General features: G+C 39.7%; 1 protein-coding gene across 1 annotated transcript in view; it reads left to right on the top strand.

The window, feature by feature from the left end:
• The window catches only part of PCNX2 (pecanex 2), a 143,776-nt gene that overhangs the window by 55,975 nt on the left and 71,738 nt on the right, over positions 1–16,063 (top strand). Inside the window, exons 17-19 of the mRNA XM_089529911.1 lie at positions 498–594; positions 6,869–6,961; positions 10,973–11,123. Coding sequence (XP_089386037.1) covers positions 498–594; positions 6,869–6,961; positions 10,973–11,123 — 341 coding nt within the window. The remainder of the gene's footprint in view (positions 1–497; positions 595–6,868; positions 6,962–10,972; positions 11,124–16,063) is intronic.

A 16,063-nucleotide genomic window follows, 5' to 3' on the forward strand; every position in this document is an offset into this window, starting at 1 on the left:
TTACTAGACATGGGTTATCGATCCTGCAGATATGAGGGTTGGACTATACTTCCATGTTTTATTATTATGACCAGTGGCAACTCATGAGGCAGTATGCTGGAGGCTACCAGCTTTTGCAGTTGATCACTAAATTGTGTTTATGGCTATCATAATTGCAGAAGAACATTTTCACAGGCTTTGACTATAAGCATCTGGCAGCACTCATGGAAACACTGTTGTCTTACAATGTATTCCAGTAGGGATGTTGAATCTTCTCTGTCACACAAAGGCACACTAGACATTTTCTTCCTCCCAAAATGTTTTATTTATACTATAAAATGAGAATCTAGGTGGTGCTTAAAATTGAGTGGATGAATCCCACTTAGTTACCCAGATGGGCTAGAAATTATAGACACTAATGTCTAGGTTGCTTTCCTCTGAGTTTCTCATTACATATAAATAAGTAATTAACAAGCTGGCATGTGAAATATCCTAATGAGGTTTTGTTTTTAAACTAGGTCTCTCATTCAGTGTAAATATTTTCCCCACCTTCTGCATCAGCACTTGGAAGATTCACAAGCAGATCCACTTCCTGAGAAGATGAGAGAATCAGTGGTAGGCTTCCCTTATTTATTTTTTAAAGCCTATATGAAGGCACAATCTGAAATTCCACAACCATGCTGTGATGTTATTTTACGCACACAGTGTCAAGATGTCTGATCAAATTATTTAAATCTCTGGCAGAGAAACAAGCCTAGGTAGGGCTGTGAATTGCTTCAGATGAAATCTTTGTTGAATGACAGAGGCAAATTTTGTGGATGAAACAAGAGTTTGCCTTTCTTACTCTTACATTCTGCCTTGGGCAGGAAGAAGAAGGCCTCTGGAATTCTTTAATGCTGAAGGAGGCTGTGAAATTGCACAATGAGTGGGAATTTCATTATGGACTGGGAATGAAGAATGTGTCTTTCATGTGAAATGTTTATATGCTACTCAGGTTTAAAATGGATAAGTATTTGGGTTTTGAACATTTTTTACCATTGCAAGGCTCTCCTTTTTATTCATATCTGCACAGTGACCACATGTATACCCTTTTGATCTTTTTCACACTTTCACAAATTAAATTGCTCTTCCAGGCCTGTTATACATTTACTGGAGGAAAAGTACAGACATGATACAAGTACCTGAATTTGCATTTACCATAGTTTGGTGGTAAAACACATGCTCTACCTGAATAAGACTCCATATTCAGTCCCTGGCATCTTCAGGCTGGACTTCCTGGGCGGGAAGTATCTGAAACCCTGGAGATTGGCTACTAGAGCAGAAATTGTGTAGGATAAGTTTTCCAGTTCCTTGGCAGGACTAATAGCACCAGGGAAATATTTTATATGAATTAAAAAAGTGTGTGTGTGTGTGTGTGTGTGTGTGTGTGTGTGTAAGGGGTTCAGAACTGCTTTTTTTGAAACGGAAGCACTATGTGGATGCTTTAAACTTAAATATAACTACATTTGGGAATCTAATCAGTTCTCCCAGTTTAAGTCACTTTTACTTGCATCTCAGATAGGGTACTCTAACATGAGTGTTTCACTCAGTGACAACATTTTTGCAGGGCTTTGGACATTCAGAGAAATAGCAACAAAGACTGTGATTCATCTTTCTTTTTTAAAATACATATGTAAATGTGAACTTGTGCATTCTAAGGGCAGTTGGCTGGAGGAATACAGTATACACACACCTGGAAATCAGACAGAAGAAATGAAAGTGTTTTTGATCCACATTTGATACAAGAGGCACCAGAAGGGGAACAACATACCCTGTATATGCCATTTCTTGCAACTTGTTTGAATATCTGAAGCCACTCTTGGTACAGGAGTATGTGCAGTTATTGAGATCTCTGCTCATTTTCTCATCTTTTTTGATGAAAGATGTTTTCAACATGTAGGTAGTCTGAAAATGAAGAGAGAAGAGATAATTCACAGTATAAGGGAACGGCTTCTGTTTTTCTTTTTCATACCAATCAAATAGGAGCCAGCTCTGCTATTAGGGAAAGTGAGGCATGTGTCTGATGCTGCTGGTTTGGGAATGCGCAGCATATTGTTATTCCTCCTCCTCTTCCTCCTCCTCCTCTTCTTCTTCTACTACTACTACTGTTATTTCCAGTGTGAAGAGGAGGTGTTCTGTCAGATGTCATGGTGGCATCCCAGCTGAAGGGCAATGAGTATCTTCTGGTCCTTTCTAGGCAGCCAAATATCTTGCAAACACATGGGAATTTTCCTAAATTAAAGTATACTTTCTTAAATATTTATCAGCTGTACATTGTACATTGTACATAGCAAAGTATTTAAGAAGTGAAGAGTATTCATTTTCAGTTGATCCCTCAAACCCTTTTTAGCTGAAAATAATTGGCCATTTCCTTAAGATGATGTAAGGAATTCACTGCAGGAAATAAATTTCTGTGATTTTCCCATCCATATGAGCAAAAACATACAATGCATTTTCCAGTGATCTCTGCTCCTTTTTTCTTGCTTGAATGGTCTTGTAGCAATTGTCAGACATGGTAACTAGAATTAAAATGTAGCTATGTTAGGATAATTGACCATTCAATTTGTGGATGAAACTTCCTAGCCTTATAATTAATTTCATAGGCATCTGCTACATAACCAGCAGCCTGAGGTTATACATGTTTTACATTCAGGCCCAACTTCAGTCCTGGCCTTTAAGTATCAGTTGTTGAGAACTATTAATTTCAAAACGTTTGTACAGAGCCCACTCCTTCTTTAACCACAAATGAAGAAATCCACCATTTAATCTCTTGGGTATGGTTGAAGATCTTTATGAATAATTTATTTATGGTAGCATAGGAAAGTGAAAGTATATTTTTTTCAAAGTCTGATTTATCTAAAATCACAACCCAGGCTATTCTCCCATCAGATTTCCCATTACTGTTTTTGCCCTCCCCATATACAATGTGCCAAATTCATAGCCATACTCTGCAGCTGTGCTGATTTGTAATGCTAATGATACAGCCCCTCCCCTGACACATACAAATAATATACAGTGCAGTAGTAACATGTGTTTGGCTCTCATCTTGCTCTGGATCACACTTCAAGTACATATGTGCAACAGATGTCAGTCTCCATTCATGCATAGTCCAGAAAGATTGCATGATTATTTGTTTCCTTTATTTCCTGCCTTTATCGTAACATAGGACCCGTAGCAGCTTACAAAAGCCTTCTGTACGTGGCTCTTACATGCTGTATTAGGGTTGCCATTGTTATTTAATTCTGTTAATTTCCCCTCCAAATTCTGTATGTGAATTCTGTCGGCTGGAGGCTTTAGAAGAAACCTCCCTACCCTACATTCAGATGCAGTCCGAAGTGTATCTGAGGTCACTCAATATTTGTTACCCAATAGTAAAACCTGAGATATATAGCATAATAATAACAGATCAAGTTTAGACTCAGAGGAAAGAAGTGAAGATTGAAGGAAGGAATATCAATGAACTAAGATATGCAGACAACATTATACTACTAACAAAAAACAACAAAGATTTGGAAGAATTACTAAAGAAAGTCAAAGAAGAAAGTGATAAAGCAGGATTAATGTTGAACTTTAAAAAACAAAAATAATGACTGCTGAGGATTTCCATAAATTCAAGTTAGATAATAAGGAAATTGAAATAAAGACTTCCCATATCTTGCATCAATCATTGATCAGAATGGAGATTGCAATCATGAATCAGAAAAGACTGTGACCTGGAACAGATGGGCCAAATGAAGCAGCATCCAGCCACTTTGGAGGTGTGATGTTCAAATGACACATGCCTCCAAAGCAGCCTGAAGCTGTGCTCAGGTCCTTTGGACCAGAGCAGAAAGGATCCGGAATAATCCAGCTCCTGGTGGCACAGGCTGCAACGTGTGTTCACAGCCCATTTGAGCAGCATGCAGTGTGGTCAGTAGGGGCCTGACCTGCTTGCATACAGAGCAGACTCAGGCCACTCTTTCACACCCATCTGCTCCAGCCCTGCAAAGGGCAGCTATGAAAGAACTAAACAAGATCCTTAAGTGTAAATATATACAACTGGACACTAAAGTTAGGATTGTCCAAACCATCACATTTCCCATCACTATGTATGGCGTGTGAGAGCTGGACAGTGAAGAAAGCAGAATTCATTTTGAGATGGGCTGGGGAACAGTTTTGCAGATACTGTGGATGCATAAAGACAAACAAATTGGTCCTGGAAGAAACCAAGCCTGAATTCTCCCTTGAAGCCAAGATGACCAAATGAAGGCTCTCATACTACGTCACATCATGAAAAGATATGACTGACTAGAAAAGACAATAATACTAGGAAAGGTGGAAGGCAGTAGAAAGAGAGGAAGGCTGCATGTTAAATTTTCCTCCAAGCAGCTCAAAGAAGCATATATTTCACTCCTATCCATTTATAATATCACAACATTCATGTAAGGTTTCTTCAGTATGAAAGAAAATGACTGACTCAAGGTGAGCTGGATGCAAATTCGAACTCTATCTTGACAATCCTAGACTCACTCCACTGAACCAGTGAAGCACAGCTTCTGTACTACCCTTTCATGACAAAATTTAATACAGAAATAAATAAAAACTGATTGATTGGTTTTATTGTCCATATTGTGGCAGCATCTTTTAAAATTTTTACACTGAATCCTTTTTACATAACCACAGTGAACATTTAAAGTCATGAATACTTTTACAAGAATTTTACTATTTTACTATTGTTGTTGCTGCTTGTCACCTGCCCTCAACGTGACCTCAACTCAAGGTGATCCCATGAATTAGAAACTCCCAAGATCCCTGTCCTCAACCACTCTGCTCAGGTCCTGCAGGTTCAGGGTTGTGGTCTCCTTGATTGACTCTATCCATTTGGCCATCCGGGGGGGGGGGGGGGGGGCACACTTTTAGGCTATTACTGAAGAACATAATTAATGCTTCTTTTAGGGAAGGCTACCTTCCACCTTGCCTCAAGGAGGCAGTGGTTAAACCACTTTTAAAGAAGCCTTCCCTCGACCCCCTGGACAGAAACAACTACAGGCCTGTCTCATTGTTACCATTCTTAGACAAGATAATCGAGAGGGCAGTCGTCATTCAATTCCAAGCAATCTTAAATGAAACGGATTTTCTAGATCCATTTCAAACTGGATTTAGGGCAGGTTACGGAGTTGAGATGACCCTGGTCTCCTTAGTTGATGATCTCTGTCTGGGCACCACCAGGAGAAGTGTGTCTCTGTTGGTGCTCTTGGACCTCTCAGTGGCCTTCGAAACTGTTGACCACAGTATCCTTCTGGAACACCTGAGAGAATTGGGAATTGGAGGCTGTGCTTTGCAGTGGTTCTGGTCCTACCTCTCAGGCAGATTCCAGATGGTGTCACTTGGGGATAGTTATTCAGCCAAGAGGGAGCTCAGGTCGGGCTTCCCCCAAGGTGCGATTCTGTCCCCAATGCTGTTTAACATTTACATGAAGCCGCTGGTTGAGATCATCCGGAGACATGGAGTGGGGTGTTATCAGTACACTGATGACACCCAAATATATTTCTCTATGTCTCGACTGATGCAGTGACTAAGGATGTCATTTCTCCTCCAAATGCTTGTCTTACTTCAGTAATGGATTGGATGAGGGAAAACAAACTCAAGCTGAATCCAGGTAAGACGGATGTATTCAGGAAATGTAGTTATACAAACCAGTTCTGGATGGTGTCACACTGCCCCTGAAGGATACTGTTCTCAGTCTGGGAGTCTTCCTTGAGTTGTCTCTCCACCTGACAGCTCAGGTGGATGCAACGGTCAGGAGTGCTTGTTATCAGTTGATATGCTAGCTGCACCCCTTCCTGGAGCAAGAAGACCTTGAAACACTGGTACCTCTTGGCTCGACTTTTGTAACGTGCTCTACATGGGGCTACCTTTGTGTCAAGTTCAGAAACTTCAATTAGTTCAGAACATGGCAGCCAGGTTGGTCACTGGCACTTCAAGATCTGCTCATATCATGCCAGTCTTAAAATCCCTCCACTGGCTGCCTATTAGTTCCCAGGTAAGATACAAAGTGTTGGTTTTAACCTTTAAAGCCCTACATGACCGGGGTCCTGACTTCTTGTGGGAGTGCCTTTTCCCATATCATCCTCCCGCACTCTCTGTTCCACTGGGAAGAATCTGCTCCAAGCAAAGAGGACTAAACTTTGCAGTGATCCAGCGTACCTTTTCAGCAGCTGCTCCTATACTCTGGAACGACCTGCCGGATGAGACCCTTCAAATTACTACCTTGGAGTCCTTTAAGAGGGCCATTAAGATGGATCTCTTCTGGCAGGCCTTTCCAGATTAGAACATCTTTCTGCCTCTCCCGCCCCCCTTTTCGTGGAACTCTCATTGATATCTCTTTCTAGTTTAATTCCAATTGTATATTAATGGTTCTATACTCTTTCTAAGTTTAATTTCTTTTTAGTGTTAACTGCTTTTAAGATTGGGATGAGGAATGGGGTTTTGCATTTTTAAGCATCTTTCTTTTAACTGAATTTTGCTATTTTTACTGTTGCAATCCCCTTGGATTCCTTGAGATTAAGCGGAATATAAATAAATTAATTATATTATTAAAATCTTTGGTGGAGTGGGGAGGAGATGAAGTGTGCATTTTGATTTATGTTTTTTGCATGAGAGCTGGCAGGTGTAAAAGTTCCACCAGTATAATTTTAGCTTGAACACTTGAGTAAGTGTTGCTGAGCAAGTGATTGTGGGAAATATACTTTAAACGAATGACTGATATAGTTATAACGGAACTGTCAACTGCAAAGGATTGAGTAGTTTAATTTCGTAAGTGTAATTGGTCTTTACTTGAGTTTTTGTATTTCAAAAATTATGTTCACAGAGGGAGACTTTGAAATCAGATCTCATTGTGTGCTCTGTGGCTGCCGTGCTATCATTTGCTGTCAGTGCCAGCACTGTTTTCTTGTCATTAGGGGTAAGTATTATAACTTTTTTCTTTTACATTATTTCCTAAGATATGTCTGTTATTCAGTGCACTGAGATGTTGTTACAGACTGTTACAAAAGAAAGAGCAATAAAAGAAATATTTGGTTATGAATCATATAAGACGTTTCATATCACTTCATATATACAAGAGTCAAGGCATGAAAATGTAGTAAATGAATACAATAATACATTATGTATTATAATATATTATAACAATCTAAAAATGCAGTCAGTGTGAGTGTGCATGGGGGGGGGGGGGGTAATAGTCCTGCACTTTAAATTGTTTTAAGCACATATTTTTTGTGGTTTTTTTGGGCTATGTGGCCATGTTGTAGAAGGGATTATTCCTGACGTTTCACCATCATCTGTGGCTGGCATCTTCAGAGAATGCTGACCTGGAAGAGAGTGGGTGTATATGTATATAGTGTGTGACCCTGGGTAAGGAGAAGTGATTCCCATGTTAATCTGTGTATTGTTCTGTTGTTGATGGCTAGGCCTCAGGGTAGGAGGATCTGCAGGTTTTAAGCAGCTTTCAGAAAAGTTTGAACAAAGATAGAATGGGTTACTTTACAAGCAGAATTAATGATGGGATAAGTCCAAATTCACCAGTGTAAAGACCTACATTGTGGGTGTTCCACTTTGTTGACACAGTACATGAGTCATAGCCATAGGCTTCATTTGGACATAATAGTATAATATAATATGTAGTATAAAAATGACGGCATTTATATACGCTACCATACTGATGGTAGCCTGTTTAACTTAAGCCACCTAGGGCCTGCACTAAGACTCTAAACTATCTAGTCTGTGAGCTGCTTTTTGCTGACGATGCTGCCCTCATTTCCCATACAGAAGCAGCTCTGCAGCGCCTAACATCTTGCTTTGCTACAGCTGCAGAGCTCTTTGGACTGGAAGTCAGTCTGAAGTAAACGGAAGTTCTCTACCAGCCTGCACCACAGGAAGAATACAGCCATCCCCACATCACTGTAGGCAAATCTGTGCTTAAGTCCATTCAACAGTTCACCTACCTGGGAAGCATCATCTCCTCAGATGCCAAGATTGATAAAGAGATCGATCACAGACTAGCAAAGGCATATAGTGCATTCGGAAGACTTCATAAAAGAGTCTGGAGTAACAAACACTTGAGACGAAGCACCAAAATCAGTGTGTATAGAGCCATTGTATTGTCTGTTCTCCTTTATGGGTCTGAAACATGGGTCACTTATCGCCAACACCTACGACTCCTCGAACGCTTTCATCAGCGCTGTTTACACACAATTCTTAATATACACTGGACTGACTATGTGACAAATGTTGCTGTCGTTGAACAAGCAGGGATCACCAGCATTGAGGAAGCAGCTGCGCTGGGCAGGACACATTTCTAGGATGAAGTACCATCCTCCCCAAAATAGTATTCTACGGTGAACTCGCCACAGGTCAGCATAAGAGGGGCGCTCCAAAGAAGAGATACAAGGACTCCCTAAAACAACATCTCAGGCTCAGCCAAACTGATCACCAACAATGGTCCGCCCTGGCCTCGCACCGGGAGGCATGGAGGCACACTATCCATGATGCTGCAGCCTTCTTTGAAAGCTAACGCCGAACGAGTCTCAAAGAGAAACGACAACGCAGAAAGAACCACAACCCGGAAACATCACCCAAAGAGACTTTCTGCTGTGCTTTCTGCAACCGGACATGTTTATCTCGGATTGGCCTTTTTAGTCATCAACGCACTTGTAGAAAGTGCAGGATGAATCCTTCCTTAATCTTCGTTCACAAAGAAAAGCCAGAGAGAGAGAGAGAGAGATAAAAATGATACACAGTAATTTGTTATTACATGATCAGACTTTAGGCTCAAGAACCTCACCTGTCATCCTCTAAACTAGTCAAAAGGAAGAAACTGAAAGCTTGTTCAGATAACTGGATTTATCATTATGGTTTATTATTATTTTACTAAACCCTTCTTAAGATAAAGAGCAGTGTAGGAACTGAACATAACACTAAACCACAGTTAAGTGAAAATGGAAAAGTGACAGTCTTGAGGGTGGGAAATCAGAAGCAAGCCCAAGATGCATTCATGCAATGTTAAACTTTACAGTTTAACATTATTTCCAAACGAGGCCATTATGTGCCATGCCTATGTGCAAGCACCAGCCATGGCCAGAAATGTTTGTTGACAGTGTGGAAAATGCAACATGAAGAGGAACACCAACATGGCAAATTGTTCCGCATATTGCTGTCAATATGTGGAGCATCTGCCATCCAGTAGAAATTTCACGTGACTTCTCCATAGAGGCCATAGCATGAACTTCTTTTGTCATTGGACTTGTTCTCTGACTTCTGTGCATATTTATCACAGATGAGTGGGCTGTGTGGCTTTTACTGTATTGCCTTAAGCGTTGCTCCCATCCTGATATCAGGCCCTAGAGGTTTGTGGTATCATATTGTGAAGGCACTCTGATACAAAACATTTTATCTTTTTTTAATCACTCAGCACAATGGATTCCTTAGGCTGTGAATAAGGAGAGGTGGGTGAAATTGTACAGCAACATTTCTTTTCTTTTTCTTCAGTTAAAATATCAGTATAGAGCATGCCCACATCATAAGTGGGTGCACCATCTGTGTCTTTCAGCATATACATTAGAGGAAATGGCGCATGCACTCGTGGCACACCTGCTGCAACGCGGGCACAAGCCCCATTGTTTTTAATGGGGCTCCACCATACACAGTATTTCCCTTAAGTGGAGGGGGGGGCGGAACGGATCCCCCATGTAAGGGAAGGGCATACTGTAAATGGTAAATTAAAATATATTATAAAATATGTAAAATGCTATTTGAAAACACTGAAATTCAGGACCATGCCAACAGCTATCAGGTCAGAATGCACAGGGAAGCCATTGAAATCCACCAAGAGAACTTCAACAGGAAAGAAGAAACCTTTAAGGTTTGCAAAGTTTGGCTACTAGTCCTGAAAAACACTAAAATCAAGACCCAGCAAAATGCAAATGAAAGCCACCCAGAGTCAGGGGTTTTCCCAGCAGACAATGATCAGTAATTAAACAGACACTAATCCTCTTTGCATACCCTCCCACCCTGAGGCCATGCCATTCAACAACAGAACAATACACAGATTAACATGGAAATCATTCCTCCCTACCTAGGGTTACACTGTCTGTGTGTGTATATACTCTCTTCCTTGCCAGCATTTTCTGACGATGCCAACCACAGATGCTGGCAAAACATCAAGAATAAATTCTTCTAGAACATGACCGCATAGCATGAAAAATCCACAGAAAAATATTTAAAATATTGTATAAAATTACCTTCAGGCTATGTGTAATATTGTGTTTGCAAATAGTCCAAAATCAGAAAAAATCTAAAATCACAAACACATTTTGATTTTAAGCATTTTGGATAAGAGATACACAACCTGTATTTGGAAATGCTTGCATGACAAAATTTCAAGAAAATCATAATGTTTTCAGTTAGTCCAAAATCCTGTCCAGCAATTACAAACATGTAATATGCACTCTGTATGCACTCATGACTGTTACATATTCACAGTCCCTACATAGCTGCTGTGTAGAGGCTGTGTAGGCACTTTGAAATTCCCACAGTTAATGCTTATTGGGTAGGAGCCATTATGACTGACTGGAGTCTTTTCCTCTGCCTCTTAGGAAGCAGTTGGTTGCTGTTTCCACCCACCTTCCTTTCTTAAGCTATCTCTGGCACAAGGGGAATTTGCAACAGAAACCCTGTTTCTGCCTGTTGGAATGGGGATCACTCACAGGAGGGGTGGGAATGGGAGCCAGCTGCTTCCCAAGCAACAAGGGAATAGACCTCCCCCCCACACACACACACATTTAATTGTAGCAGCTGCTGCTCACTAAGTGGGGTTTGGGGGCAGGAGCTGGAATTCATAGTAACTACAGTAACTACAGTTAATTACTCAAAATACTGTTTTAAAATGAGGTGTTCCTTTCTTTCCCTTCTAACTCAGCGATTTCTCAGCCTTGTACTTTTTGCTTCAGCATGGACAGTGGGATTTGTAACACACTACATACTTCCTCAGCTTCGCAAACATCATCCATGGATGTGGATTTCCCATCCTATCCTTAAAAATAAAGAATATCGCCAAAGGGAACTGAAAGGTGTGTAAAAGGTTGACTACTCATTCCCAGATGTTTTGCATGATACTGTCAATGTATTTTATATTAATATTAGTTAGATATTTTTGTACATCAATGCAAATCAGAAGGTATATACAGAAGACACAACTCAAAACATGGAAGTATTGATGTGCCAAAGTCAATGGTGGATGCAAGGAGAGTAGCATACTGTATCAGAGAGCATGCAAAAGCATGAACAACTTCCTCGGTATTTACAAGAACCCTCTCAGAACTTGGCACAGATTGAAAAAGAAGAGGAACATTGATTAGAATAAAATCTGATTTATCTGACTTCTGTTTAGCATTTTGGCAACATGGATTCTTGCAGAAAAATTCCAGTGGGGTATGCATTCTGAATAGAACACCAGGGATTATTCATACATGCACCCCACTTTGTTTCACAAATTATTTTGGACTTTTTAATCATAGTTTTACCATACCCTAAATTTTATGTTTTAATGAAATACTACTTCTGAGTTTTAAAATGAAATTATATATCTCCTGCTTGGCTGTCATCCAAAAGCAAACAACACAATAACAATAACACAGAGGAACAATGTGGTCCTGTACACATGTGTTCTGAGGTTAGTGAGTATAGAACTGTGTTTCTGATTTACCAGATTCTGCCCCTTTCTTCTTGTTGATCAGTTACATAACCTATTGGTGACTGTCCCCTTGCTAAAAACAAGAGAAATGTCATCCAAACATGCTGGAAAATGTAACCCTTATTTTTAAAATCAGTTACAGCTTCAGCTGTAAAGACTTGCTTAAGAATGCTCTGATGTACACATCTAGCAACTGGAATTTGTGAAGATTTTTTGCCGTGATTTTGCTACTAGGAGCTGGCTAAGGGGAGTCTGTATTGCAACTTGTCCTGGGTGGGGGAAAATCAAAGAGAAGGAGCCAGAGGAAGTAGGGACCAGAGGTGCCAGAGGTGCCAGAGACAATTTGATGGATCAAGATATTCTCTGTCTCTTTCACATTCCCAAATATTGATCAGCTAGTTCTTACTGGATTTTTACCTCATGTGCATGGAGGGCCTGGACCATGGCTTTTTAAAATTATATCTTACACATTTGTAGTTATCAGAATGGAGAGAAGAATTTATGGAAATATGTTTTAAAAGACCGATTCTGAATGCTGTGTTACATTTAAAGGCCTATGCAGCTTGAGTCAAGGTTATTCGAAGGAATGTGTCACCCTTTACAAGCCCATTAGTGCACTAAGATAGTTCAGAGAGGCCCCCTCTCTGTCCCACCACATCATAGGCTCGTTTGGTGGGAACAAGGGAGAGGTCCTTCTTGGTGGCTGCTTCTAGACTTTGGTACTCCAGCCCCATCCCTGCTCTCCTTTCAGCAGCAGGTAAAAACATTTTTGTGCCATCAGGATTTTTCAGACTGATAAGGGCTGGGCTTTTAAATGCTATGTAATTCAGATGTCAAGGTTTGTATATAGTTTTTAATACATTTTAATGTTTTCAGTATGTAATTTTTTTAACTTTTAAAATTGTTTAATTGTTTTTAAATTGTATATTTACTCATTTTGATGCTTTTGTATTGTTTTTAGGTTATACTGTTTTAAATTTGGTGGTAGCTACCTTGAGTCACTATATCAGCAGAAAGGCAGGATATGATGATGATGATGATGTTGCATCACTGAATTGCTATAGCAGGATTTTTGAAGGCTCTTTTCATATGAAGCCTGTATGATTGTGTTTGCTGACTGCTGATGAAGATGATGCAGCTACCATTTCTGTTGGCATGAATAGATATTGTGCTACAGCAGTGAATGGTTGCTTGCTCCCTTTCTTTATAGTCTGTATTCTCTGGGCATGTATAGTTATTCTGTCCTTTCCCTTACCTGTGATGATCCATACACCCCTTTAAAAAAAAATAACTACCGGTGCTCAATCAGATTTGCCCAGTTGGTGTACTCCAATGATTTAGATGATGGAATAGAAGGCATGCTCATAACATTTTCAGATGACACCAAATTGTGGGGGTGGGGTGGCAGTGAGGTGGCCCAAAACTGACCAATTTCAACAAGGATAGGTGAAAAGTTACATTTAGGCAGGAAAAACAAAAGTCACCAATATAGGATGGGTGAGATGTGGATTGACAGTAGCAACTGTGAAAAGAATCTATGGCTCTTAGTAGATAAGATAAGTCAAGAGTGTACTGTGGCAGTTCAAAAAACCAATGCAATTCTAGCCTGCATCAAGAGAAGCATAGTTTCCAAAGGAAATAGTAGTCCCGCTGTATTCTCCTTAGACCAGACCATATGTGGAATACTGTGTACAGTTCTGGGCACCACAGTTCAAGAAGGATATTGACAAATTGGAACATGTCCAGAGAAGAGCGATAAAGATGATCAGGTCTGGAATCCAAGCCTTATGAGGAACACGGTAGGGAATTGGATCTGTTTAGCCTGTTCCCAGAATACTGGGAAATCACATGATAGTCATCTTTAAATATTTGAAGGGGTATCATTTAGAAAATGGAGGGAGCTTGTTTTCTGCTGCTTCAGGGACTAGAATACAAACCGGTGGATTCAAATTACAGGAAAGAAAGTTCTATCTAAACATTAGGAAGAACTTCATGTAGAATAGACTGCCTCAATGGGTGGTAAACTCTCCTCCTTTGGAGAGCTTTTTAAAAAGAGGTTGAATAGGCTTCCTTCAGGAATGCATTAACTCCTGCATAGCAGGGAGTTGGACTGGATGGCCCTTTAGGTCACTTCCATATCTGTTATCATACTTTAAAACATCAAATCAGACCCTATCTCCAAAATAGAGCCAGTGTGATGTAGTGGTTTGACTGGAGACCAGGCTTTGAATCGGCCATAAAAATCATATGAGTGACTTTAGGCAGCTCTCTCTCTCTCTCTCTCTCTCTCTCTCTCTCTCTCTCTCTCTGCCTTAGAGGAAGGCAAAGGCAAGCCTTCTGTGAATAAATATTTCCCAGAAAAACCTAGGATAGTGTTACTATAAGTCAGATTTGATTTGAAGGTACATAACAAATCTTGAAAATGTATTCGAGTTGAAACTTCTGTGACACAAATATGCAAAGCTTGTGTTTTTAATTTTCTGCATTGTACTCTCATAGGAAATCTTAAATATAAATGGAAAGAAAGATCACATAGTAGATAATTTGTGTATACAAATCTTAGGAGATGATGTCTTAACAGTAAGAATATGTTTTAAAAACTGAGAGAATTATTCAAGTTCATCTATAAATCTCTCAGCTAGAAGCCACCTTGTCTTTGACTATACTTCAGCGACCCTCCTTTTTCTTGGCTCCAATTTAGAAACTTACTTGTCAACTTCTGATGGGTTTGTGTTTTAATCACTCTTAGTGTGTGTTTTTGACATGTTGGAGGATAAGGATGTCAGGGAACAGTGTTCTTTTGTGACCTCAGCCTCTTTTCATAAGCAGCAGACAACTGATTCTCTCCAGAAAACATCCTCATGCAAAGAATTATAAAGTTAAATATGTTTGGGGGAGGACTGCATGGAAATATATCTACAAAACAATTCATTTCAAAGAAAATTATAGACACCAAATTTTAGATAAAGGAAATTTAAATAAAGCTTGCTGTTCCAGATTATTGGAGAATGATAAAGACAACAAGAAGGAAATTTAGGTATTCTTAACTATGGCCTGTTACAGACTGCCAAAATAAAGCTGCTTCGGGTCTCTTTGGAGGTATGCTATTTAAATGATGCATGGGTCCTAAGAGTCCGGAGGTTGCGCCAAAGCCACACTCCATTCCTAAGCACTGGAGTGCAGCTTTGGTGCAGCTTCCGGATTCTTAGGATGCATGCATCATTTAAACAGCATACCTCCAAAGAGACCCGAAGCAGCTTTATTTTGGCAGTCTGTAACAGGCCTATTTTAATTCCAGTTGAAAATGAAATTTTTACAACAATCAGTTCTTTGTAATGGGCTAACATCATGACATTGTATTTATTTATGAGGCAGCTTTCTGATACAGTTCACTGTCTTTCTAATAGATGAAACTCTTGATACATTCCACTGAATGCTTTAATTTCTTTGTGTGCAGGATTAAATGTTTCCTCTTAGAATATTTATTAAATCATTTTCTCACAAAGCTTACATATTTATTTAAGCAGGGATGGGTAAGATGTGGCCCTTCCAATGTTGGCCTTCAGGTATCATAATTTCCAGTATGATTCAGTGGTTAGATATCTAGACTATAACTTTAATCTAGGGTTCACAAAACAGTTATACATTTATTGGGCCAAACAAAATGCACAAAATACATGTTGCAAGCTTTCAAAGTTTCACTGGCTTCTGCATCAGACACAGATGTTAAAAACCATAGAGGGAAAAAACACAATATGACAGTGTTAGTCACAAGCTTGCATTTTATCAAGATGTTGCTGTTCTCTGTTTAGGTGGTGTTGGATGGACATCATCTTGAAATGTGTTAGCTTTCCTGTCTGTTTAATAAATCCCATGTTGCAGTTCCTATTTTCCTAGTTTTCTGATTTTCTGGTATTTGAAGGCTACCCATATACAGTGCTATGGTTTGTGATAATGGTGTCTGCCTCCAATCAGCTAGAAAAGTGAAGGGCTTAAAATCTCCTGCAATTTCTCTCCCAAAGTCCCCCCCCCCCCCAAGGGCTTCACTTCTCAGTTTCAAAAATGGAAGTAGAAGAAACTGGAAACATCTAACAGAACTCAGTGCAAAAAAGAAAGGTTTCAGTTTATGTCTTTTTCAAAAAAAAAAAGGTTTCGTAAAAAATAGCATTACACATTTGGGCCATAAATATTTATATTGCCTTCTTCACACACTGTTAGAAAAGGACAGTGCATGTACATTAGTAACTATACTGAGTGAAAGCATTGCACATAAGTATATGCTAGTTTATATATAAAGTTAGGATCTATAAAGGACAG

The sequence above is a fragment of the Sceloporus occidentalis genome, unplaced genomic scaffold (assembly GCF_023333645.1).
Source record: "Sceloporus occidentalis isolate IW3139 unplaced genomic scaffold, rSceOcc1.0.p SCAF_6, whole genome shotgun sequence".
In the NCBI taxonomy this organism is placed as follows: Eukaryota; Metazoa; Chordata; class Lepidosauria; order Squamata; family Phrynosomatidae; genus Sceloporus; species Sceloporus occidentalis.